This window comes from Protopterus annectens, chromosome 1.part1 (assembly GCF_019279795.1).
Source record: "Protopterus annectens isolate FY-2018-M chromosome 1.part1, PAN1.0, whole genome shotgun sequence".
In the NCBI taxonomy this organism is placed as follows: domain Eukaryota; kingdom Metazoa; phylum Chordata; order Ceratodontiformes; family Protopteridae; genus Protopterus; species Protopterus annectens.
The window spans coordinates 299,566,011-299,593,859 of record NC_056726.1 but is presented as its reverse complement, the minus strand read 5'-3'; the positions used below and the strand labels follow the sequence as shown (position 1 = coordinate 299,593,859).

The following is a 27,849-nucleotide window of genomic DNA, read 5'->3' as shown; positions in this document are numbered from 1 at the left end:
CGTTGGGGACTCTTTCTTGCCTCAGCCGATGTCAGAAAAAGTGAATAATTGTTTAACTTGTGGGAAACAAATACCTCATAAAGATTTCCACTCTTACTGCTTACCTTGTTTAGGCCCAGACCACGACGTAGCAGCTTGTCTAGCCTGTGCTTCTTTTAACCGACGGACGCTTAGACGTCGGTCGGAGTTTGCTGAGCAGTTTTTCGGCTCTGATTTTGCGTATATTATGCCGTCGGATCCTCCGACTACACAAATTACCAAAAAACACAAAGAAAAGGACCGACACTCGCGGTTTCGGTCGAAACCGCGGTTAAGCAAACCACGAGTGTCTCGGTTTTGGCCGAAACCGAGCAAGCGGTTCTTTCTTCAGCCGAAACCATGCCTTCTACCGAGGCCTCTTCTAACCTGGTAGAATCGGCTTCTGAAATCCAACCTGCTGTTGTGGTTTCTCAGGAATTATCGGACACTATTCCCTTGGATATATCAACCCCTGCACGTGGAGCTGCTAGGCCTCCTGCAGCCATGTCCATTAAGGCTTTTGCCAGGACTAAAGCAGCTAAAGCTACTAAGACTGTGCCTGTTAAGCCCCCTCTCACAGGCCCAGCTCCAGTACCCAAGTGCTTTCTCTGGCAGAGGATCTCATTTCTTTAATAAGGGGATCCCAACCTCATCCAGACAGGGCCTCTCATCCACCTCCAGAGAAGAGACCTAGAGCAGAGCCCCCTGAGCCAGTGTCCACGGATGATTCCTCTGATGATTCAGACAATACAGACCCTCCAGAGGCTCCTTATTCTCCTTACGAAGACTCTGATGCTGAAGAGTCGATCCCTTCTGCCTCTCCACCTGAGGAATTTTCCTTTGGGAAACCTTACATGCCATGAGGGAACAATTTCAGTGGCAGGGCCAAGATTTCTCAGACTCCAGAAAAGGCTTAGGACCTTTTGCATTTACCACAACATAGGCCTTTAGCTATACCTCCAGTTCTTTCTGTTGTAGATGATGCATTTAATGATGCTTGTACTGCTCCTGATTCTTTACCTCCAGCCCCTGCTAAGCCCAATAGGTTCTACAGGGTCCCGGACACACATCACCATTTATACAAGGCTCCTTTTGCAGATCCCGAGACTATCTCCCAGGGGCCTAAGGCAGTAGCATCTACCTCTACTAAAAATCCCCTCCCCTCTGAAAGGGAATCCAGGTCCTTAGAGAGATGGGGTAAAAAAATATACACCTCGGCTACTCTGTCAGCTAGGGCCTTGAACTGTCAGTTTCATATGATCCAATATCAGGAGTTTATGCTTGATCAGTTAACTAAGAAACTGTCCTCTGATGAATCTTTAGATAAGAAATATGTTCTGGAAATGGTGCATAACATTCAGCAAGTTAGTAACCATTCTTTAAAATGCGGCTATGATGCACTGGAGGCTTTTTTTAGATCAGCCATGACTGGCACAGTTATCAGAAGGCATGCATGGTTGAAAGAACAGGCCTTGCCGGACCATGTCAAATCAAAACTATTAGATGCTCCCATGGACAAGGTCAATTTATTTGGTTCTCCTGCTCAGCAGGTACTGAAGAAAATGGAAGAGAAGGCAAAATCTGTACAAACAGTGAAAGACTTCTTACAGGTCCAGCCTCCAAGGTTTAGCAGGAACTGGCCCTCCAAAAATTGGTCCTTTCCAGACTCCTCTAAAGCACAGAGAGGCAGGAATAGGCGTTCAAGAGGCAGAAATCAATCCAGGGGTGCCTACAGGGGACGCCAGTGGCAGGGCAACAACCAGCGAGGCACAGACACAGCCACTACCACTGCAACAGGACAATCACAGTGACTTGGCTCTGGCACGCCTACCAGGGAACAGCTAGCAGCACCCTTAGGTGGAAAGCTAGCCTTATTTTCAAAGAACTGGCATTACATCACAAGAGACAAGTGGATTTTGCAAACTATAGACCAAGGTTACAGGTTTCATTTCCATACTCTACCAGGAAAAAGAGGAATGCCAAACCTACCACCAAACCAAAAGATAGAAGCTCTAAAACAAATAGCTCAATTAGTAAGAATGAGAGCTGTGGAAAAGGTACCATCTATGGAACAAGGAAAGGGATTTTACTCCAGACTCTTCCTGGTACCAAGAAAAGAGAAAAAATGGAGGCCTATTCTCGACCTGTCCGCTTTAAACACATTCCTCATTGTTCCAAAATTCAAAATGCTGACTCTACAGCAGCTTCTTCCCATGCTGGGCAAGGAGTCTTGGCTGGTAACTCTAGATCTCAAGGAGGCATACCTGCACGTCCCCATACGACCAAATTGCAGAAGATACCTCAGATTTCTTGCAGGATCAGAGCATTATCAATTCTCAGCATTGCCCTTTGGCTTATCTACTGCGCCCAGAGTGTTCACGAAATGCCTGGCATCAGTAATCGCTCATTGCAGACTTCAGGGAATCCAAATTTATCCCTACCTGGACGACTGCCTGATACAAGCGGACAACAAAAACAAGCTAACAGAAGACTTACAAAGAGTCATTTACTTGCTGCAAGCCCTGGGATATACAGTCAATATAAAAAAGTCAAGGCTGATACCATCCCAAAGAATAACCTTTTTAGGTGCAGAGCTGGACACATCAAAGCAGATGGCATTCCTAACTGTAGAAAAACAAGAACAACTTCCTCTCTACTTCTTGGCATTAACAAAGCAGAATCATCTAACAGCAAGAAAAGTACTGCAAGCCCTGGGCTTCATGGCATCCTGCATAATTCTGGTCCCTCATGCCAGACTGCATATGAGAAAGCTACAGTGGTACCTGAAGAATTTATGGTCTCAACACAAACACAGCCTAGAAACCAAAATTCCACTAATACCATGCCTGAAGCAAGAGTTCCTATGGTGGGCTCAGGCCTGTCAATCAAACACAGGTTTGCCCTTCTACAGCATTCAACCAAGCCAAACCATCACAACGGACGCCTCAGACCTCGGTTGGGGGGCCCACATGCTGGACAAGTGCATACAAGGCTTATGGACTCAAGATCAGCTGCACCTGCACATAAATCTAAAGGAAATGCTGGCAGTAAAATTGGCAATCCAGACATTCAGACCATTCCTCCAAGAAGGACAGTTGATAAGGACAGACAACACCACAGTTATGTGGTGCATCAACAAACAGGGAGGCACACATTCATACCCTCTATGCCGGATGGCACTGGACCTATGGAATGTGGCTCTGAGCTACAACATTCAGTTACAAGCAATTTTTGTACCGGGAAAAGAAAACATTCTAGCAGACATATTAAGCAGAACTACCACGGATGCCCACGAATGGATGCTGCACCCGGACATCTTCAAAGCCATCACAAGAAAATAGGGACTACCACAAATAGACTTATTTGCATCCCCACTCAATCACCAGCTAAAGAAATTCTGCACAAGGACGTACCACCCACTTGCTTGGAAGGTGGACTCCTATCTTTCAGTTGGAAAAACCTGACAGCATATGCATTCCCACCACTTCCTTTGATGCACAAGGTGCTATTGAAGATCAAAGAGGAACGTCCAAGGATCATTCTCATAGCTCCAGACTGGCCAAGACAACATTGGTACCCATTACTGAGGAGCATGTCTCGGGAACAAATGTGGACACTACCCCTGATCCCATTGCTGTTAACACAGAACAGCTACAACATCCTGCATCCAAACCTCAAAACTCTGTAGCTGACTGCCTGGAACATTACATAAGAGCAACTAACCCAAACTTATCCCAAAGGGTTAAAGACATTATCCTTGAGGCTCGCAGACCTTCAACAAGAAAGAATTATGCAGCAAAATGGAAAAGATATCTCATTTGGAGTACTGCAAAGGGAAAAGATGTCACTGGTAAACATAGCCAACATCCTGGAGTACTTGGCAGAGCTCTTCCATACAGGCCTGTCCTATTCCTCCATCAAGATACACGCATCAGCTATTTCAGCAGAATACAGCTTGGATCCCCCTGTCTTCTCACATCTTCTGCTCAGGCAGTTTCTGAGAGGAATTAAAAATGTAAAACCTCCTAGGAAACCACCATTGCCAGCATGGGACTTGAACTTTGTGCTAGAAAAATTGACTCTTCCTCCTTTCGAACCAGCAGCAACAGCAGAATTACAATACTTATCCTGGAAGACTGCTTTCCTGCTGGCAATCACCTCAGCAAGAAGGGTTTCTGAACTACAGGCATTAATGGCAGTGCAACCCTTCCTGATCTTCCATCAAGACAGAGTGTCCCTGAGAACAAATCCTACATTTATGCCTAAGGTGGTGTCCAGAGTGTCTTTAAACCAGGCTATCCACCTACCTACATTCTTCCCCGACCCACAGAACAGGGGAGAAAGACTGTTGCAGACCTTGGATGTGCATAGACAATTACGCTACTACCTGGACAGGACCAAGTGCAATAGAAAAACTGACCAGCTTCTGGTAGCATATGCAACAGGAAGGGAAGGAAAAGCAATTTCAAAACAGACAATCTCCAAGTGGATAGGAAATTGCATTAGATTTTGTTACTCCTTCCATGGAAAGAAAACTCTAGAGAACATCAGGCCTCACTCCACAAGGGCTACAGCCACTACTACAGCTTTCTTCCGAGGGGTGGCTACCAAGGACATTATAGAGGCTGCTACTTGGACCTCCGTGCATACATTTGCCAAGCATTATAATTTACCTTTATACTCTAGATCCCGAGCAGGTTTTGCCACTGCTGTTTTGCAAGGGATCCTAACTACACCATAATCTCTCTTTTTTCCTCCTCCCCTAGTTTGGCTATGGTATTCTACCCATTTGTAAGGACTGCAGATGCATCCTTGAAGGACATAGTACAGTTTTGTACCTACCATAAATGTAGATGTCCGATAGGAATGCATCTGCAGTCAGGATTACCCACCCGCCTTCCCCTCTGTGGTACTCCTAGGGTATTTGCCATCTTTCAGCTAGCTTGGGGGGGATCTATTATGGTGTATTTGTTTGTATATATGTACATACATGCTTATTTTATGTGTTTGCTCTCTACTATTTGGAAACATTGGCATTTATCCAAATTTAGCCATCCAAGAGGGCACCTGGCATCTGGGGCAAGAAACACTGAGGAAAATGGCGTCGGCTGATGCCTTTATACCCGAAGAACTGCAGCTATGACGTCGGATGAAGTGCGACACCAGCCGAAGCCAGACCCAGACTCTGGAATCCGGCCGACCGAAGGGCTGCCTGACGACAGGACAACCCATTTGTAAGGACTGCAGATGCATTCCTATCGGACATCTACATTTATGGTAGGTACAAAACTGTACTTTCTGGTTCAGGCCACTTCTGTAGCATACAGGCTGAGTTAGAGCCTTCTGATGTCAAACAAATGGATCCTAAGCCTGTCAGTGCCAAGAACTTTATTTTACTGTTTGCACAAGCCGTGCTGCACCCAATCTTCCTTCTTGACCAACTTCGCATGCAGCAGCTTTTTCCCCATCATCACTTCACAATAACAAAATTTCAGGAAAGTCTTTGTGCAAGAATGGCCCCCTGAACTCCTGTGCTCCTTTCATCCATTTCTCTCTCTTCTGAAGTTCCTCCAGAATGTCAGGCAGAGCAAAGCCAGTGTCATCGTCATAGCCCAGTGTTGGCCCCAGCAAGTGTAGTTTCCCATGCTTTGGGCCTCATCTACTGGAGAAGTGTGTCCACCTAAGACCATTCAGGGCTGTTCTCACTCACCCATCCAACAAGCCTCATTCAGGCCTTCTTTCCCTGTGCCTAACCACATGGTTATTCCACATCCAGAAATTAAACAAGCAAGCACTTACATTGCACCCGGTAATAGCTAGAGTCCCAGTTTACCTACCCTTGGGTAGTTCAAATAGTAATGTCTGTTCCAAGACCATTCACTAATTTAACCTGTAAAAGTAAATATCGCAGGTTATCCTTCTGGACAAATTTCTGGGGCTTGCACCTTTTCACAGCTCCACTCATGGTAATTCTATATTATTTATCCCTGAAACTTGATTCAGGGCTTACATACTCATCACCAAAAGTACATCTAACTTGTGTATCTAGTTTTCATGAGAGATTAAATCATTCTTCTTTAGCTTCACTGATGGTATGTTTGCCTTTTCTCAAAGACTCCTTTTTTGCTTAGAAATTCTTTTAAAGGCCCTGTGAGATTTGAATTTAATATTAGTAAAAACTAACTTTACCTTATTTAGAACGGACTTCCAAAACAGAGTTAATTACTAACTTTGAAAACTCAGTTATTGGTTGCAGTTACATCAGCCAGAAGGATTTCAGAGTTGCAGATGCTAATTTCAGAAAGATAAGTGTCCTTGCAGACTGATCTTTCATTTGTGTTTAAGGTGGTCACTGAAAAGTATTTAAAGCAGGCAGTAAGTCTACAAGTCATTTTCCCATGCATATAAAAACAAATAATTTTTACACTATGTAGATGTTCACAGGCAGTTTTAGTTGTCCAGGAGAAAAGAATTCTGTAAAGATGCATTATTTTTCCTGTGCCGAAAAAGAACCAGTGTCTCATTGTGTATGTAGATTTTGGATTGTATTATCATCTTTTACTAAAAATATGGCAAGTCATTGTATATCAAACCTAAGGAGCATTCTGCTAGAACAGTACCTCCATGACATGAGCTTATCTTCTGCACACCTTTGTAGGACACTGTAAGCTGGATGTGATCTCAAGGTCCAGGTCAGCCTTTGGGTCTACATTTGGCAGGAGCTTCTGGACTTGATGCCACGAAAGGAGATTTTCTTGGGACTCTGATGCTGAAAGTGAGTGGACTGGATTACGTAAGATACAGCAGTTATGTACTTACCATAATAAGTCTTAATGCTGCATGTTGTCCACTTCAGCAACCCCATCCTTCGGTGGTGAGGTCTGGAGGGGCATCCTTTTAGTTAACAAATGAGTTAGGTATGCATGAGTATGCATCTGCTTGACCTTGGGTACTTCAGAAATCTGGAGATGAAAGCAAATGTGAAGCATTATGGGAATAGGGCTGTAGCTGTAGTCTGGCAAAGTCTTTCTGATGCTAAGCATACTAGTGCTTTGTAGCAACTAGCCGTAAGTGCTAAAGCGGATGGACATGAGTCTGTGAAGTTCTGTCATTGTAGTAAGTATATAACGTTTGTATTTGCTTGGTGACGAGCTTCACAGGTGATGTGTGGCAAATATTTCCTCCCATTGAACATGGTACTTGTTTAATGAGCGAGTCCACCATTGTAAAATATTTGGGATGAACACACGTGAGGTTGTTTTAGCCATTAGTGAAAAGGTGAGGTGTGGGGTGTTTGTACAGTATCATCTGTTAGCATGTTTAGTCATAGTGCATTAATGGGGTATGGAAGATTTTGAGAAGTGGTTTGTACGTGGGTAAGAACTGACACATTGGTAGTAAGAGGTGGACAGTATTGTCATAGTGCAGTAGGCCAGGTTTGTATTACCTGAGTATCATTTGGGGTTGTAGGATAACAGATGGACCAGATATGATGAGGATGACCATTTTTTTTTTTTTTTGTTGTTAGTTTCCACTGATAATAGTCTTGTATGTATGGATGATGGAAAGATTTATGTTATCGGGGTGCTTGAACTTGTGTAGTGTTAACGGTAAGATTGTATTAAGTGATTTATAATAGATTGGTAGATTGCAATGTCAGGTTCTACGTAAAGCTTCGGACTGAAGGTAAATCTTTGGCAAAGGGAATATGAGGTGGCCCCGAGGTGACTGGTTTACTGGTGAGTGAGTAGTAGATGTATGGCTAATGTATCTTGGGTCATGACTAATCTTGTCTCTATATTTCTGTTTTCCTTATCAGTTTTATTATAAAGGAGTAAATCATGAATTTGTAAGAAGGTGTTTACTAGGAGGGTCTGTATCACCTTTTGTAGTATAATCGAGTTTAGCACCGCTATATCAAGACAAGTGTTAAGTCCCAAGTAATGCTGAACTAATATGATGCTTCTATTTTATGAGTGATCACGTTGATTGCAGTCATGGCTAAAGTTGGCTGTTTGTAATAGATACTATTGGATCTAGAAAAGTATTGTGATGTGTAATTGTTACTGGACAGTTATGACTTAAAGGTTTTTCTTAACAAACGAGAGAGAAATGGATTCCCTGCTTTTGAGAAGTTAAACTCTCCAACACTTTGTTTCTCACATTTTGTTCCAGTCCTTTCTTTTGGTTGCAGTTTCAGTTCAGCAGGGAGAATGTTTTCTGTGGGCCAGCTAACCATCAGTCTTGTAGCCACCTCCCCATTTTTCATCTTGTTGGACAAAAAAACATTAGTCAGCCAGCTGCCAGATGACTTTTTTTAGACTAAGTGTCCTGTTTCTGTACATGCCCCAGAGGGAGGAGCCGCTCACTTCCACAGGTGACACCCTCAGTTGCCCTGCTTCCTTGTAGGCAGACACACTCATGCCTCCCTTTCTCCACAGGGCTAATGGATATTGTGCACCTCAAGGTGTATATTCCCTTATACTTTCCCCAGGAAGAATCAGGCAGGCAGGCTAATTGTCTCAACTTTTCTATCTCTCATGAGCCAGTTTAGAGCCCAGGACTGCTATTCAAATATGAGCCACCTTAGTTATAGCGAAGACTGTATTCCTGCATGCCTCTAATCCAGGTTCCTGAACGTGAAACGGATTTCAGTCTCTCACTCTACCTTGATGTAAAAGTTGCTGAAGGTTCAACATTCATATTTGTTTGCACCTGTTTACATAATGTAGTTAGAACCCTGTTTTCAGGTAATAGATTCAAGAAAACTGAGTGATTCAGCATGTAGTTTTATTTCCTAAACAGAAAACCATTCCTTTCCTTCTGATTTTTTTTTCTGACTGTGTCTTAAAAATAAACAGTACCCATAGTTATCTTACTGGCCAAGCTCTGGGCTTATTTATTGTGCAGTGTCTTCTGTTGCTTGCTAACCCACGACAATATGGAACTTTCCAACCATTTTTTATAAGATCATGCCCCAAAATGTTAAATGTCCATATTTTTATTGGATAGATTACAACACTCTTCTTCAGTCTACACTCCGTAATCATCAATTTGCTCTAAATGACTCCTCTGTCACCATGCCTGACAAGTTGCATAGGACTTTAAGGGGATATCTGTCCCCTGGGCCTTCATTGTGTGTTTCCTGTATGTTGTGACCGAATCATTGAGCAACTCCAATGGCATCTTAGGTGATTATTAGTGTCCCTAGCACTAATGTTGGATAGGTAGGTTGCAGTTAATGGACCTGGACATTTTAGAATTTGCTGGTAATTTTTACTAACTAGAAATTAGCACACTTTTGTTGACTGGCTTGCTTCTTTGTAGTGTAGCATACAGCAACACTTGCGAATGATGTGCTTATTTATTGTCTTGGGATTTTATTAGTAATTTTGCTTTTCTCTCTTCCTTTTTCCAGACTAAATGTGAGGCAGAGGTGCACCCAAACACCATGCAGTCCTTTCGAGAGCAAAGCAGTTATGGAAACCAGCAGAACTACCAGCAGGAAATGCTTGGATCGGCCCGCATGGAGGACTTTAGTCCACACCAGCAGTCATCCATGTTTGCAAACTATACTGGGAGACGAGGGCCAGCAACAGCATCAGGAGTAACAGGAGAGGGCTGTGGAAGCCAAGCCTACCAAAGCTACAGAAAGGAAGCTGGTGATTATTACTTCCTAGCTGGAAAAGAAGTGTCAGGTCAGCCAACTCAGCGCAGGCCTTCAGGACCTATCCAGAGCTATGGACCTCCTCAGGGAAGCTCATATACTGGTCAGTACTCTAGTGAAGGTCGTCTCAGTCAATTTCAAAGTCCGCATTCTGCTATCAGCAGCATGCCCCAGTTTCAACAGGATCACTACAACAGCACCTTCTCTCCTGGTAGTAGTCAATATCCACAACAGGTGACTTCACACCAACAGCAGCAGCAGCTCATACAGCCTGTAAGACATCAGACTTACCAGACTCATCAGCCTTTGCCGCAGCAACAACAGTCCAGTCAGTCTAGTGCCACACCCCAAATTCAGCAACACCAGAGGGCATCAGCATTGACTTCTTCTGGATATCAACATAGGGTGGCTCATTTTAGCCAACATTTCCAGCCATCTGCTGCATCCTCTGCATATTCCTCTCCTCAGCGTTACACCCAATCTGGGACGAGCTTTGATGGCTATAGTGTGAATGCTAGCTCAGCCTTCGATAGTCATGTCTCAGGCTCTAACACTCAAACATATGGTACATCATCTGGTTATAGCTTTCAGCCCCAGCATCTGAAGAGCTATGAGCAGTCCAAGGTATCACAAAGCCAACAGTCAGCTCAGCATACTCTCCAGTATTCTAACCCTTCCAAAGTGACTCTGCCTAGTCAGACAGGTCAGTACACTCAGTCTGAGGTATCTGTGAAGTCGCCAATGCAGTTTCATCAGAATTTTAGTCCCATATCTAATCCTTCCCCTGCAGCTTCTGTGGTACAGTCACCTAGCTGTAGTTCTACACCCTCTCCTCTGATGTCTGGCAGTGACACCCTTCCATGTGGGCAAAGTAACATGCCTCTGGGCAGCAGAAATCGGGTAGTGCAGATGATGCCTCAACTGAGTCCCACTACTTCTGTGATGACTAGTTCCAGCCTTCAGGCTGGTGGATACAAAAACTTTGGCTTAGAAGCACTTCAGGAAAAACGACTGTCTGATCCAGGATTGAGTAGTCTTAGCGCTCTTAGTTCCCAAGTGGCCAACATTCCCCACACTGTCCAGCACATGTTGCTCACAGATACCTTGGCCTCAGGCAGGAAGCATTCCAAACGAACTTCTAAGAAAGTGGATAGTTCCACCAATTCAGAGGGGTCCTCTCAAGCAGAAGAGCAACTTAAGTCTCCTCAGGCTGAATCTGTGGATGGTGGTTGTTCTAGTAGCTCAGAAGATCCTGCAGAACGTATGCGACAACTTAGTGGACAAAGCACATGCTCTGACACAGCTTTCAAGACTGCCAGCTCTGAAAAATCTAATACTTCTCCTCCACCAAGTTCTCAAAGTGAGCCTCCAAAGGTGGACCCAAACTCCTCTTGTAAGGAAGAAGTCAGTGCTCATGAAGCAAAAGAGGAAGAACCAATGCCTGAAGTGCCCAAAGTAAATGAGAAGTCAGTTGGAGTGATAGTTTCAAGAGAGTCCATGACCGTGAGATCTGAGAAAGGCTTGCAAGATAGCAGACCCCCACACGACACTGTTCCTCCTCTACAGACCCCTTCAGCCATCACTGGAAGCAAGGGTCCACCTTCAGAACCTCTTGGGCCACTTTCAGTTAGCAGTCCTGTTGCCAGTAATTCAACTAGTCACAATGGTGAGGGTTTGGTACACATGACCCATTCAGTTCTCAGTTCCTCTTTTCCTAAACGCATTGAGGTCTCAAAGGCATCTGCTTCTCTAACTTATGGAGCAGTCAACATTGCATCCAAGAACAGTGAGGGTTTTCAGCACATCAACACACACCCATCAAGCCAGGACAAAAGCAGCTTTGTTTCTGGAGCTGAAAGGAAAACACCACTAAACAGAGCTGAGAAATTCCCTAGTCTTTTGCAAGAAGTATTGCAAGGTTACCATCCTGATCGCAGATATGCAAGAGGTATCCAGGAGCCATTGCAAATGGTAGGAAATTTGGAAGGATCTGTACGTCCTAATGTGTTAGTAAATCAGAAATCTGACCATATAAGCAAGACTTCAGTAAGTAAGAATTTGACACCTTATCTGGATTATTCAGCCTGGGGTCCTTGGGACAAAAAAACAAGCAGCTTGTCTTCTGAAGTAAAGCAAATCAATCTAGCTGATTATGTTATGTCCAGGAAATTTGAAGCAGAATCCCAGTCTGCTATGCATGAGCCTGGAGTGACTGTGTCAGAGAGAAGATCTGTCATTTGTGATGTATCTCCTTCAAGACAGCTCACAAGAGAGCATGGCTCTCATGCTGCAAGTCTCTTATCCTTAATGCAGGAGAGGGGAACAGATAGCAGGACTGTCTGGAGTGAACGTCTTAATCCTACGCCAGTGCAGTCTGTCATTCTGCCAGGAGGACAGACTGTTGCTGATCCTAAAGCCAAAGGTCAGGTTGGCCCAGTGAAAAATGATGATCTGGAGCAGTCACAATGTAGTGTAGGCTTGAACAATAAAAAGAACAGTGAGGCTGCACACTTCTACTCCACCACAAAGCAAGATTCTGTCAAAAATAATTTTCCAAACATGGGGCCTTCTGAGCTAGCTGTGGATTACTCCCAAGACTTCAGATCACTATCATTCAGGAGAGGTGGAAGGGTAGGGCCAAGGGGAAAATCACCACCCCATGTGCAGGAGCCAGGTGAGAGACTGAAAACGCCACCTCTGCAGTTTAAAGGTACACCTGTTCCTGTACAGTTTAGTTCTCAAGCCAGTCCATCTGCTCATCTAAACAGAGCTGCAGTGTTCTCAACATTTGCCTCAAATTCTGAAATTCAGTCTTTGGTCCCAGCTTACCAGATGAATACACGGCTCAGTGCCCTTGGTGATCTTAGCCTGGGTGTAAACAGCCTATTCAGTCTTAGAAGACAAGCATACCAGCATGAAGAACAGAAGGAAAGGACTGCTGGAGCAAACCATGGAGTGATTTCTGCAGCACAGGTCAGGCAAGAGGGGCTTGTAAAGAGCCCAAGACAAGAGCAGTTCCACGAGAGAGTAAAAAGTCCTTCAAAGAATGATAGAAACACCACACTTCTTAACCAATCTAGTACCTACCCTGAGGTAGCCAGTGCAGAGGCAGGATGGCCCACAACAGCAGGAGAATGCAACATGCCAAATGTAAGTGTAGACTCAAGGCTTCATCCTCAGAAGAGTACTCAGCAAGAAAAAGGTTGGGATCTTTCTGGCCAGGTTTCTCCTAAAAAAGGTGGTGTACCACCAGATTTACTCAGTCAGAAAAGATGTGAGCCTAAGTCTGAAAATGATAGGCAGCCAGTAGTGACAAGTGACCCTTTGCAGTTTGCCAAACTTGGGAACAGCATGCCAAAATTGACAGGTCAGGAAGAGCAGTCACATCAGAACCCTTTGATTATGAGGAGAAGAGTCCGCTCATTTATATCACCCATTCCTGTCAAAAGGCAACAGCAAGAGACCAAGAGCAATGAGGTGGAAGACAAAGTGCATATTTTACCTAGTGCAACAGGAGAGGCTAATTCTACTTCTGAATCCTCAGTAAATCCTCTACAGACCTCAGAACCCAACAAACTCTCCCCAAAAAGAGATGCAATTGAAGTTCTTAGCCCTGATGACAGAAGCTCTACTTCTGTTTCCTTGACCAGTCCTGCAAAGACTAAAATTCTTCCACCACGCAAAGGTAGGGGATTAAAACTGGAAGCTATAGTGCAAAAAATCACATCCCCAAATGTGCGAAAAAGCACTGCTTCCAGTGTTGAAGGGGGAGCAGATAGTGTCACTTTGGATGAAATTCTGTCATTCAGAGGAGCACAGTTAGATAGTGATCTGTCTGTCCAGGTTGTAGAGGGAGAAAATAAAAAGGCAGTTTCAGAAATACTGGCTGATTCTTCAGTAGCTATAAACCAAGAGTCAGCCAGTGAAGTCTGCCCATTGCAGACTTCAGAAGGAAAGCACAACAGAACAGATGAATTGACAAAGGGTGATTACGTGCCTGATGCATTAGAAGCATGCAGTGAGTCCTACAAAACATCATCACCATTGGAGATATCAAGTGGAAATCAGGGAAGACTGGAAAATTCTCTCCCAACTCCAGCATCTGGTGGTTTAGTAGAGAGTAGAAGAAATGCGTCACCCCAGCAAGTTCTTTCTCCTGACATAGAGTCTAGAGCAAATAGTCATGAAATGGGTAGAGTGAGCACTACCTTGAAGCAAGATGTTATACCTCCAAAAGGTTATTTTCCATCAGGAAAGAAAAGGGGTCGTCCTGTAGGGAGTGTCAATAAGCAGAAAAGACAGCCACCAAGTGATGAATCGAGAGACAGTGATCACAAGCCCAAGAAACAAAAAAGTGAAAGGAAAAGAGCTTCTGGAACCCAGCAGAGACGAAGACGGAGACAGAATAACCAGACAGAATTTTTGATACAGCCTTCAGAGCCAGAGATCAAGCTAAAATATGCAAGTCAGTCATCAGACAAAGGTGATGTAAAAAACAAGTTATTCATCCCCTATGTCCATGTAGAGAGAAATGTTGACATTGGGGAACTGTGTACCATAGTAAATGCAGAGGATGAAGAGCAGGGTAAGGTCCTGAAAAGCAGAAAAATTCCTCAGAGATCCTCCTCCCCTCCTCCAGATACTAAGGCATTGCCTGCTTCTTCTTTTGTTCTCCCAGGTCCAATAGTGACGGAGTCTTCAGTAGTAGGTCGTTTGGTCTGCTGTTTGTGTGGAAAGTGGGCCAATTACAAAAACCTTGGTGACTTGTTTGGACCATACTATCCACCAGACTATGCAGCAACACTGCCTAAAAATCCGCCTCCTAAGAAATCTTCCGAGATTCAGGGCCATGTCAAGGTTAGGCATAAAAGTGCTTCAGATGGCTCCAAGACTGATTCTGAAGAGGAAATGAAAGAGCAAAGAAGCTTAACCACACATCCACGTTTTAAACGAAGATTGAGGCCTGAGGATGCTGCATCCAGGTCTGTTTTGCGAGGAAGCACATGTAAGGCACCTTTAGAAAGTTGTGAAAAGACTTCTTTGGACTTAAAGGCCCAAGTATGTGGTACAGAGCCCATCCCTGAGACAGACTTAAAAATACCCGAACTACCTCTGGACAGTAGTGAATTTTGGGTACATGAGGCTTGCATTCTGTGGGCAAATGGTGTATACCTTGTATGTGGGAAGCTGTATGGCTTGCTGGAGGCTGTAGATGTCGCCAGAGAGATGGTGAGTACTTACTGAATTTACTAGCAGTTGGCATTTCTGAAACTGTTGCATTTCCATTGTAGTCTGTACAGTTAAACTACTGCTTCCAGTAGTAGGTGATTTCACTTCGATAATTATGATTTCTAAGAACAGATGTACCTATCCAAATGTATAGTTTTTAGCCTTTTTGCATGTGTGTACCTTGAAATGTGACCAATTCAGTCTCAAATCACTTAGATTGTATCATTGCAAAGTACTTGTGTCTTTTTAAAGCTGATTTCTTTTACTTCTGTATGCTGCTGTACCTGGTTTACATTCACTTACTGTTACATGGGTTTACTAGTCATTGTGGAAATTACTTCCTGTGTTGTTGAACCATAACATATGGTGGACGGTTTATTCAGTAGTGCAGGACAAAACCTAAAGTAATGAAACAGACACCAGATTAGGAATACCTTAGCTATTGACATTATTATCTCTAAAAACTGTTGAAATGAAGGAATTTGTAGTAAGCTGCATTTTCTGAAGGCTAAACATTTCTAACTGCAATTTTTTATGCCGTTTAATAACTTAAATCTGCACTGCTTTTCCACAAAGTTACATACACACTCTGAGCAGGAGAGCAAATTCATGAGTCAGTAAGGTTATATTTACATATAAAAAAATACTGGATCATTGCTACAGGTATTGTGTGCTGTTCTTACTGTCCCACAGGTATATGTAATGTCCGACTTTGAAAAATAAGGAAATGTTTCTGAATATAAGAACTGCTCTTGGTGCAAAAAAAAAAAAGTGAAAGAATCTATGAACATTGCTGCAGTCGTTCACAGCCGCACATCACCATCCTGTCCACTAATCATTAAAATTAAAACTGATTACCTTGCATAGTAAAGGAATGCAGGTTGGCTAGCCATGTCTTGATAGTGTGTGAGAAGGAGAAGTTAAGGGGGAGTGTCTTATTTCTTCCATTCTCTGATTTCCAGTCTTTTCTTAATGTCAGTGCTGATTGCAGTAAAATGGTAAATCTGAGAATGAATGAAAACCTTACAGTAGTACATTGCAACCATCACCAATTTTTAACACTTTGAATTGTACAACAGTCGGTACAGTTTAATTGGCCTTTGGTTTCATTACTTCTCTTGACTTATTCATGAGATTGTTTTATATGTGAATGTGTACGTTATATGGGCATAGTCCAAAACTCTACATTATACAAATTTTGAGTAGATGGGAGGTTATCACTTTGCAAATGGAACTGCAGGATTAAGATTTTGTGTGTACTGATTTGCCATTGCACCACAATTAAAATGTATACATCTTTCTCCAGGAGAGTGTTTTTAGTGCCATTTGATTTATGATTGAGCTTGCCACCCCCAAAAAAAATGTGCAGTGGTGACCATTACATGAAGATAATTTGTATACATGGCTTTGTGTAAAGTCATCAGCGAAACTTATAAGTACCGTTGAAAATATCAAACTGTTTCAGCCATATGGACATTATTGGTTTGGGTAATACCAGTAGGCTTCAACTGGGATTTTGCATTTGGTGTGCAACAATTGTAATTTTTGTTCATTTGACAAACTCATGGCATCATTTGAATCTTATTAACATGTTCCTGTAAAGTCATAACTACAAGTTTATGCAAAATTGTCATTTTAAACATTACAGGTGAAAATATATCTTTTGAGAGATGCTGCATGGCGTCTGCACATTCAGGATGCTGTCATCTCCTTACATTTAGTCTTTTCCACTCATTCAGAGTGTTATGTTAAGCTGCATATCAACCTCTTTTGCCCTGAACATTTTGTAATATTTTAAAGCAGTACCAACATAATTTTTTATATTTTTTTTTATTTTACATTTTTTGACCGGGATAGTCTGACTGGATGCATGTCCATTTTCAGCGGAGGCCCGGGGATAATTGGCTTTTATAGGCAGTGTCAAATTTATCCAGAGTGTCAGAAACTAGCAGACTGCAGCATATTTGTGTAGCCTGTTGATTGTGATGGATGCTGTTAATTTTATTCAAATCTTCCATATATAAAACAGTCAGAAAAGTATAGCTGTATATTGTATTCTTCAGTATTCCATTAGATGTACAGATGATGAAAATGATTTCCAGGTAAGCCCAGTAAGTAGAACTGTCCCTTTTTAGGAATGACCCTTGATTTTGCTAAATTGACCTGTTCAGAGTCGCACAGAAGGCATGTGGAGGTGGAAGGAATCACATTGTTTCTGTACTACAGGAAACTGCTCATTAATAGCCCAGAACCTTAATCCTCTGCATTCAGTGCTAGGCAGAAATCGTTTTTGTATTAGGAAACAGTGTGTATTAATGAAAGAGGTGAATATTTGGAACTGGCTTTTGGTAATAATGAAATTATACCGGCAGATAAAAGTAGCTGTCAGTGTTTCTCTAAGATGAGTTGTTTAATTTTTACCCATTTTCCAGAACAAGAATGTTAAAATGGAGTGGAAGAGCTTTTAATAAGAATGCATTTGTTTGTTAATTGATTTTAATTGAAAATTTGTTTTAAGACACTTTTGTCTGAAGCAAAGTTTGGCCTGACAGGTACAGCAAGGAAGAACTTGATAACCAGGTTGTTTAAAATGACTGTTCTGAAGTACTGTGTGTGTGTATGTATGTATATATATATATATATATATATATATATATATATATATATATATATATATATATATAGGTTCACTTTATAACATTGAAATACTGAACTGTCGAATTTCAGTATCTCGAAGCTATAAAGTCGAATGTTTGAAATAGCGAACGTTCATAATCGCGAATTTCACATATGTCGAATTCGCGGTTATGAAGTTGCGCTACGTAATGTCCGGGTTTGTGTTTTGGTTGTGCGCGGTGCCGTGTGGATGTAGGTGATATGTCAGGTTAGTGAGTGTTTTGTAAGGGTTTTGAGTGGGAGTTACAGTGTGTGTGAGGGATTGGAGAATGTGCGTGTGTGTGAGCTTTTGTGTTGTGTTTGTGCGATCTCGGAGTTAATGTATATAAGTAGGGGTGTGGGGGCTTGCCCCCACATAGAATGCAGGGGCTTGCCCTGCTTATGTGTGTGTGAGTTGTGTATGTGTGTTTTTTTTTTTGTTTGTTATGATGTGGGTGTTGTGTTGTATGGTTAGTGTAGTGTGTGCAGTGTTTTCGGTTATGTGGTTTTGCGGTTTTTGTTTGTCGGTGTTTTGTGGATTCGGTTTTATAGTCTCGAGATACTGAAATTCGATATTTCAGCATTTCGAGGTTATAAAGTGAATCCATATATATATATATATATATATATATATATATATATATATATATAATGGATGATCGTACTACGTTCAATTTATGTTAGTCTGAACGCCCAATTCGATAGTATCACGAGAACAAAAAATGAAATGTTGAAATGTAACTTTCAGCATTTTAATGCAGGTTGCACTATAGTGGGGATCGGGAAATGTACCCTTTCCCTCACTGTAGTGGGATCTCAGAGTTTGCATATATAAGTAGCAGGGGAGCTTGGCCCCCTGCAAAAACATTGTTTAGTGTGTGTTGCAGAATATTAGCAGTTGCGGAAGTGTGGAGAATATTCGAATTGTGCCGAATTCGACATTCTTCACACCCGCGTTCACTTGGTAGGATGGCCATTGTTTTTATTTTCTGTTATCCGGTTCAGTGCAACGATAACTCGCACAAAGCATGATTGGAAAAGTGATAGTAAACTATATATATATATATATATATATATATATATATAACAGTGATACAATACAAGAGTGTACTCTTGAAGCCAGGTAAATGTACCAGTGTTTCATATTCCCAAACACTTAAAACTAGATTACCGTAAGCAGGGGCCATCTTCGACCCCATAGCAACGCCCTTCACGTGTTGGTAGATTTTCTCATTAAAATGGAAAGTTATTGCGTAGAACTGTGGAAATCACAAATAGTATCTTTTTTTAGCCTGTGTAAAGCCAGCATACTTAGAGCGGAACTGTCGAATAAAATTCAGACCCTCTTTGTGTGGAATATTGGTGTACAGGGAAACAGTATCCAAATTGACAAGCAAACCTTCAGAAGGTTGTAGTTCAGCTAGGAACAGTTAATTTAGAAAAGCCCATGAATATCTTACATAAAACTTAGTGGACTGCAGGATAGGTTAAGCACAAAGTCAGTATACTCTGAAGTCTTTTCAGTCTTTGTTTGTTTCAAATGATATGCCTAAATGGTGGGTTATGTGCATCCTTATGAATTTTACGGATGCCAAACAATTTGCCAAGACTAGAGTGTGGGACAACCGTAAACATATATTCGTCAAGAGTCAAACAGTGAGTTTATTCCAGTTTCAACAAGAAACGGTCAATAGTTTTGAAATGTTTTTCCACAAAGTTCAAGTCCACCTGTTTGTAAAACTTATTGCCCACTAAAGCAGACTCAGTTCTCAAGATGTATTCCGCCTGTTTCATGAGGACAATTCTTGTCCCTTTGTCCGCTTTTATAATTCGCAAATGTTTATCCTGACAAAGGTTATGTAGAACTTAATATGTCTATGTGTATTGATACATATATATATATATATATATATATATATATATATGTTGTGTGGGTCTACTTTGTTTCATTGAAAGCTCATTTCACAGAATTTGAATACACCCTGTCCAAATTGCTGACAGCTCAAATGAATGAAATCTCATTTCATCGAATTTCATTTCACTGAAGTGAAGTATTGGCACTGTGTAGAGTACTGTAAGGCAAGTAAAAGGTAAATGCCCTTTTCCCCCACTGTAGTGCGATCCTGGAGTTAGTATAAATAGTTGGGGGATGTGGGGGGCATAGTTTGGTTTTGTATTATATTTCACCAAAAGCTTCAAAACAATACATTTTAAACCATTGACATGCATACTTACAACACCAATGACTAACTCTTTCCAGAAGACAATATAAACCTAACTAAGTGGAGGAGCTGTGTCCCCCACCCCCCAACTTATATATACTAACTTCAGGATTGCACTACGATGGGGAAAAGGGCATATACATTTTACTTGCCTTGCAGTACTCTACACAAACACACACATACAAAAAATATATATGTATTTCTTTTTGCCATTATCACCTCTTCAGTCAGTCAGCTCATTTGTTCCATGTTAGTGAGAGAAGGGTTGAATATGAGGAACCATCGTTCATATAGCTATGAGGTGCGGTTCAGGGATTCATCTTTTCTTCTCTGCCCAAGCCACATATATACTAAAATGATGAATGTTCCCTCACTTCCACAAGGCGTGTTTCCTGCAAGCAGCCATGCTCCTACCCATCTCCACCACAGGCATTAAACTGCCCATTGTGCCCCCAGATGCACACAAAATGCTCCCACCTCCCTTTGCGTCATGGATGGGGTTTGTGTGTGTGTGTGTGTGTGTGTGTGTGTGTGTGTGTGTGTGTGTGTGTGTGTGTGTGTGTGTGTTTGTGTGTTTGTGTGTTTCTGTGTGTGTGTGTGTGTGTGTGTGTGTGTGTGTGTGTACTCAGCTTATCCCAGAGATGGAGTATATGCTAGGTATTCTGTCCTTCCATCACAGTTTTTTTATTGCTGGAGATTCAGATCCTTAATTTTAGTGTTTGCAGAGCTGTCCGTCTTGTAGAAGTGCAAGAGTCCAAGGCAGGTTAGGTCTTTAATGGCGCAGAATGCAAGATGTAGATCTCTACATAAATAGTCTGAGAGACCAAATATAGAAGTAGTATTTTGTCTGTCTTGGTAGCCAAAGGTCATTAGACCAGTAAGTTTTTAGTTAGAAAACACTTCAGAATTTCTTGCAATGCATAGTGTGGACAGGTACAAGTCAAAGGGGGTACTGTACTTTATAACTGGTCAGTTAGAACAGAATACAGTGGAATTATACATGCATTAAAACTAGGAGATATCTTCAGATGTCACGTGTATTGAGCAGGTTTTCCTTACTACATACACTACATGGTAGTCAGTGAAGAGGGAGCTCATGTCCTTCTGTTCCCATGTTACAGTATTCATAACATGAGGGAGATCCCACTTAGGCGACCCAAACGTCTGGCCAGTATACCAAAGACTTAAGCTACTGCAAGGTATGTAAGACATAGCACATAGAACAGCTGACCCCAGGCTGTAAAACTGACTTTTGCACATACCATCCTCAGGGCTTATCTGCCGCCACTCCGAACAACGGCTTCCAGCCATCCATCTAATCACTGAAAGTTTCTCTTCAATTCAGGTAAGTGCCCCATTGGGGGAAACCTTTTACACTTTTACTACGGCATGCTTGTTAGAGGTTAATGCCATCCAAGAAGGGTAAGAGCCCCAGTGAAAGATAATTCCACACAAAGACAACCACAACCATTTCATGTTTTGTTTAGGGTCTGATCACAGTTACAAGGCCTGCGCCATCTGTCAGGCATTCATCCCTACAACGCTCCGCAGTCGTCTGTCCGCCCTTAATGTATATCTTGAAAACCAGAGAATTTAGCGACTAGTGCTTGGCATGGAAGATACTACAGTTCCATCGGTTGAGCCCTCTAATAAAAAGGCAGAAAAGGTAAGGCTTGAATCTTTGGCTGCACCTCTGATCTTGGGCGTCCTTCTCGTGGCCTGTGATGGTCCAGAGGTACATACGGTTTCAGGTCCTCCTCGTCCGGCAGGTACTAGTCTAGAAGCTGCTAGGGAGGGTTCCTACAGCACGTCCACAGAAGTATTGCAGATGTCCGGTGTGGATGGTTTGGGGGAACCACCCCTTCCTTTGAGGTCTTGCCGATGTCTGATCTGGAGCCCAGGCTTACTTTGGCCCTTCCTTCCCAGTCTAGAGTAGGCCTTCCACTTAAGAGGAAACGCAAACAAAATCATGTCTCCCAGTCAGGAACCCTCTCCAGATTGGCAAGCCTTTTCCCAAGGACTTTTGAATGCTTTTGTGGCACTTAGGCCTTCCACCTTGCAACCTCCTACTCAGCATCTCCTGTGTCCCTTCCTCCATCTGCTGATCTAGAGACCTCTGAGGAAGATGAATCATCCTCAGATGAATCCCTGGCTTACTCCACTCAAACACTCTCTTCTGGAATATGCCTCCTCTGAAGTTGATTCCATCAGTGGGGATTCTCCAGAAGAAGATATTATTTGTATTTATTTTGTTTTACATTTGTTGACTGGGAAAGTCCGACTGGGCACACATCCATTTTCAGCGGAGGCCCAGGGAGAAAAGCTCCAGTGAAACATACATAATCAAGCAGATATGAACAATGGTATTTACATAGAAATAAGGCAAAAAACATTAGAAAATGTCAGACAGTTATTCGTACAAGCAGTTAGAGTTAGTAATGTATAACATTTACAGGAATCGCACATCTAATACATAGTCATTTGCAGACATATACCTACAGTGTGTTGTGGTACAAGCAATGATGTTCGTATTTCACTATTGCAGTCATTACAATTGGGTTATCCTGCTGGCAGGCTACCCGCAGTCGGCCTGAGTTCCAAAGTCTAGGTCCAGCGTCGGTTGCTGTCACCTCCCCCCTGACATCAGTGTGCCAGGGGTATAAAAGATGCAGCTGACGCCATTTTCTTCAGTCTTTCTTGCCGCGCAGTGCCCGAAGCAAAAGCAGTTTGCAAGTGCTGGTCGGCCGACTCCTGAGAATTTCAAATTCGAATTTCAGATCCGAAGTCTTCATTAAAGCTAAGTACCCCGTTGGGGAAACTTTTTTCTTGCTCCAGACCGATGTCAGAAAAAGTTAATAATTGTATTTCTTGTGGGAAGCAAATACCTCATAAGGATTTTCATTCTTACTGTATTCCTTGCCTAGGCCCCTGACCACGACGTTGCTAGTTGTCAGTTTTGTGCTAGATTTAACCAACGCACTATTAAGCGTCGGTTCGATTTTGCATTTCATTATTTTGGCAGAAGATTTAATTATTTAATGCGGTCGGAGCAACCGACTACCGGAGTTTATAAAAAGCGCAAAGAAAAGGACAGGCATTCGAGGTCCAAAACCGACAAAGCTTCTGCTAGGCCTGTCGCCAGTTCGCCGGTTCCCATTGAGGTGCTTTCACAGCCCCTGACGCCTGCTACCTCAGAGCCACAGGCCACTTCCGACTCCCACATGGAGCCAACTAGGCCGCTGGAAACTCAAGGTATTGGACACTCTGATACTATTCCTCAGATGGGTCTGGAGCCGCTGAGCAGGCATTGGCTTCTGAGGGTGTTTTCAGGCCTACACAGTTATATGTAAAACCAACTTCAGCTTCAAAGGCAAAGACTAAAACAGCTCTAAAGACAAAGAAACAAGTACAGCATTCTCCTGGACAGGCCTCCATGCCTAAAAAACAGATGCTTAAAATGGCCGAAGACCTAATTACTTTGATCAAGGGTTCCCATCCCCCTCCTGATAAGATAAGAGGCCTAGGCAAGAGATAGAATATGCATTTTCAGATCAAGTTTCCATTTCCTCTGATTCCTCTTCGGACCAGGAATATTCTCTTCCTCCCTATGAGGATTCTGATGCTGAAGAATCTATTCCTTCAGCCTCTCCTAAGGATTATTCTTTTGGGGAATCCCTGCATACTATGAGGGAGCATTTCCACTGGGAGAGCCAAGATTACTCAGAATCCAAGAAAAGGCTCAGAGACTTCCTTTTATTATCTCAGCACAGGCCCCTTGCTATTCCTCCTGTTTTAGACATTGTAGATGTATTTTCAGAGTCTGGACTGTCTCCTGACTCTCTGCTTCCAGCTCCTGTTAAGCCAGACAGATACTATAGGGTTCCTGATTCTCATAAATTTCTTTATAAAAACCCTGCTGCAGACCCAGAAACTATCTCTCAGGGTCCCAAAGGGGTCAAGGCGTCCACTGCAAAAAACCATATACCCTCTGATAGGGATTCAAGGGTTCTGGACAGATGGGGGGAAAAAGATTTATACTTCTGCTACCTTGGCTGTAAGAGCTTTAAATTATCAATTTCATATGCTTAAATCTCAGCAATATCTAATGTCACTGCTTAAACAAAAAATGTTGACAAATTCAGAATGTGCAGAAAACAAAGACATGCAGGATCTATTACATGCTGCTGAACAAGTAGGAAAGCATACTTTGCAATTTGGTTTTGATTCTCTAGAGGCCTCTTGCAGAGCCGCTGTTACAGGTTCTGTCATTAGGAGACATGCTTGGTTAAAAGAACAGAATCTGCCCGATCATGTTAAAGCAAAATTATTAGTTGCTCCATTACAACATCATACCTTGTTTGGTGTTAAAGCAGAAGAGGTTTTGAAGAAAATGGAGGACAAAGCTGAATCTTTGCAAATAGTCAAGGATTTTTTACAGGTACAGCCTCGCAGATTTAGCAGGAACTGGCCTGCAAAGAATTGGTCCTTTCCAGTGTCAGACAAACCACAAAGAGGTAGATACAGATGCCCCAGAGGCAGATCACAGCCCCAAGGCTCATACAGGCCTAATAATGGGGCCCTTCAACCTCCAAAAGCGGAGAAGAAAAATTGCAGCCATACAGGAAACAGTCTCAATGACGTTCCCCTGCCAGCACCAAGCACTTATCTTCAGGCAGACCCGGGGGGGGGGGACGACTAGCACTTTTTGCTCAAAATTGGCACATGATCACTCAAGACAAATAGGTCTTACATATCGTATCCCAGGGCTACAGGTTCCATTTTCATACCCTCAGATTTATAGGTGGCTCAATGCATTACTAATTCTCTGCACTGCCCTTTGGCTTATCTACTGCACCCAGGGTCTTCACAAAGTGCCTAGCACCAGTAATTCCTTTTTGCAGACAAAGAGGAATTCAGATATATCTTTACTTGGACGACTGCCTTATTCAAGCAGAGAACAAGGACACTCTACTACAGCATCTGGCGTTTGTAAAAACATTACTAGCAGGCCTAGGGTACACAGTAAACGAAAATAAATCAAAACTTGTACCCTCTCAAGAGATAATATTCTTGGGTGCAAGCTTAAATACAACTGCCCAGATGGCTTACCACACGCCAGACAAACACAGACAACTGACTACTTATTTCAAAATGTTGGCAACAAAGTTATCTGCAAGAAAAATTCTGCAGGCTTTGGGCTTCATGGCATCCTGCATTCTGCTAATTCCATATGCAAGACTGCATATGAGGAAACTTCAATGGCATCTAAAAAGTGTTTGGACTCAACATTGCCACAGCCTGGAAACAATAATTGCCCTCATTCCCTGCCTGCAACAGGAGTTTAGATGGTGGGCAACAGCCTGTCAACGCAACACGGGACAGCTATTCTCCTTGCTCACAGCCAGGCAGACGTTAACAACAGATGCATCAGATTATGCCTGGGGGGCCCACATGGCAGGAAGATGCATTCAGGGCACATGGTCCGCAAGTCAAATGCATCTATATATCAATCAAAAAGAGATGCTAGCAGTTCAAAATGCCCTGACAGCGTTCAAGGATCTACTTCATGCAGGACAACTACTGATAAAGACGGACAATACCACAGTCATGTGGTAAATAAGCAAGGGGGCACACATTCCTACCCTCTCTGCAGACTAGCCATGAACTTGTGGGACACACGACTTACCAAGTACATCTGCAAGCACAATTCCTGCCAGGAAGGATAAATACTCTGGCAGACGAACTAAACAGAAACCTAATGGATCCCCACGAGTGGAAATTGGATTGACAAGTCTTCAGCATGATAACAAAGAAATGGGGGTGCCCGGACATGGACCTATTTGCCTCACCACACAATTGCCAACTACAAAGATTCTGCACAAGGACTTATCACAAGCAAGCATGGAAAGTGGATGCTCTATCTTTCAGCTGAAAAAACCTAACAGTATATGCTTTTCCTCCTGTGCCTCTCCTCCCCAAGGTACTCCTCAAAGTCAGACAAGAAAAGCCAAAAATGAATCTGATTGCCCCAAACTGGCCCCGCCAGCACTGGTACCTAATCCTAAAGTGCTTGTCCCAATGCCCGGCTTTGACACTATCTCAAGTACCTCACTTATTGACTCAACAAGACCGTCAGATACTGCACAGCCAACTCAGGACCCTAAACCTGGCAGCATGGCGAATAATGTAGCCATTCAAGACACACTTCTTTCTAAAGCAGTTATGGATGTTATTTTGGAGGCCAGGAGCCCTAGCACCAGAAAATCTTATGCAGAAAAATGGAAGAGATTCTGTGCTTGGAACCAGGCACAAGGTGTTGACACTAAAGTTCCAAATATTCCTATGATTTTGCAATACTTAACTGAGATGCTGGATAAAGGCCTTTCCTTTTCATCCATTAAAATCCATGCCTCTGCCATTTCAGCTCACTACAATACAGAACCACCTATTTTTTCTCATCCATTACTAAAGCAGTACCTCAGAGGGGCCAAAAACATAAGACCCCCCAAGGAGAGCACCAATACCTGCATGGGACCTCAACTATGTCTTGGAAAAACTTACACTGCCTCCCTTTGAGCCAGCCTCTGCAACTGATATAAAGTTCTTATCCTGGAAAACAGCTCTGCTCCTAGCAATAACCTTAGCTCTGCTCCTAGCAATAACCTCCGCTAGACTAGTCTCAGAGTTACAGGCACTCGTGGCTGTGGAATCTTTCATCATTTTCCATCCTGACAGGGTTTCTCTGAGGACAAACCCTACATTTATGCCTAAGGTAGTGACCAGTGTGGCTCTTAACCGAACAATTCACTTGCCTACCTATTACCCGAACCCACAGAATAAGGGTGAGAGGCTTCTGCATTCTTTGGACATTCACAGACAGCTACGCTTCTACTTGGACAGAACCAAAGCTTTCAGAAAGACCGAACAGCTTCTAGTAGCATATGCTGCAAGATCACAAGGAAAGCCCATCTCAAAGCAGACTCCTTCCAAGTGGATAGGCCACTGCATTCATTTCTGCTATTCACAGCATGGCAAATCAGTACCTAAGGGCATTAGGCCACATTCCACCAGAGCAGCAGCCTTCCTCGGAGAAGTACCAACCAAAGACATCTTAGAGGCTGCAACTTGGAGTTCAGTGCATACTTTTACAAAGCACTACCACTTACCTCTCTATTCTAAATCCAGGGCAGGCTTTGCCACTGCAGTTCTGCAGGGCCTGATACCCTCTTCTAATCCTATTTAGCTCCAGCCTTCCAACCATAGCTTTGGGATTCAACCCAGTTGTAATGACTGCAACAGTGAAACACGATGAACATAGTACAGTTGTGTACCTACCATAAATGTAGATGTTAGTGTATTCACTGTTGTAGTCCAGGTTACCCTCCCTCCATCCCCCTTTTCCTTGCTGGGACTTATCTGTACTTCTCTGTTCTATACAACCTATGTGGTGTATGTGCTTTTAGATCAAGGAAAAGTTGTTTTTTGGTTATGCATGCTTTTTGCCATTAGTGAGCCTACCATTTTAGGGGCACCTGACATCTGGGGCAAGAAAAACTGAAGTAAATGGCGTTGGCTGCATCTTTTATACACCTTGCGCACTAACGTCAGGGAGGAGGTGACAGCAACCGATGCCGGACCCAGACTTTGGAACTCAGGCCGACTGCGGGTAGCCTGCCAGCAGGATAACCCAATTGTAATGACTACAACAGTGAATACACTCGAACATCTACATTTATGGTAGGTACACAACTGTACTTTTTGTAGTTATAAACTTTTCGAATTTTATGGATAGATAAATCTAATAAAATATTATTAGAGTGAGTTTTCTATAGCTATATTATAGCAGGGTAAGATGCAAGACCTGAAGTATGAGTATGCTAGGAATTTTTGATTATGGGCTCAGTTTTACCCTGGGGTGAGACAGGAGCATAGCCAGTTGTTCATGAAATGGGTTTTTAGGAGTTTTTTAAATTGGGTTGTGGAATTATTGGATGTGAGGTGGGGAGGTAGGGCATTCCAGAGTTTAGAAATAGAGTAGCTAAAGAGAGACTTTCCTGC

The 27,849-nt window shown here is 42.8% G+C and overlaps 1 protein-coding gene across 10 annotated transcripts in view; it reads left to right on the top strand.

The window, feature by feature from the left end:
* The window catches only part of TCF20 (transcription factor 20), a 2,163,179-nt gene that overhangs the window by 1,701,587 nt on the left and 433,743 nt on the right, over positions 1-27,849 (top strand). For 9 of the 10 annotated variants that reach the window (XM_044074657.1, XM_044074648.1, XM_044074720.1 and 6 more), the window contains one exon: positions 9,437-14,914. In XM_044074657.1, coding sequence (XP_043930592.1) covers positions 9,437-14,914 — 5,478 coding nt within the window. Of the gene's footprint in view, positions 1-6,676; positions 6,794-9,436; positions 14,915-27,849 lie in introns of all 10 variants that reach the window. The other variant, XM_044074703.1, reaches the window with a different exon arrangement.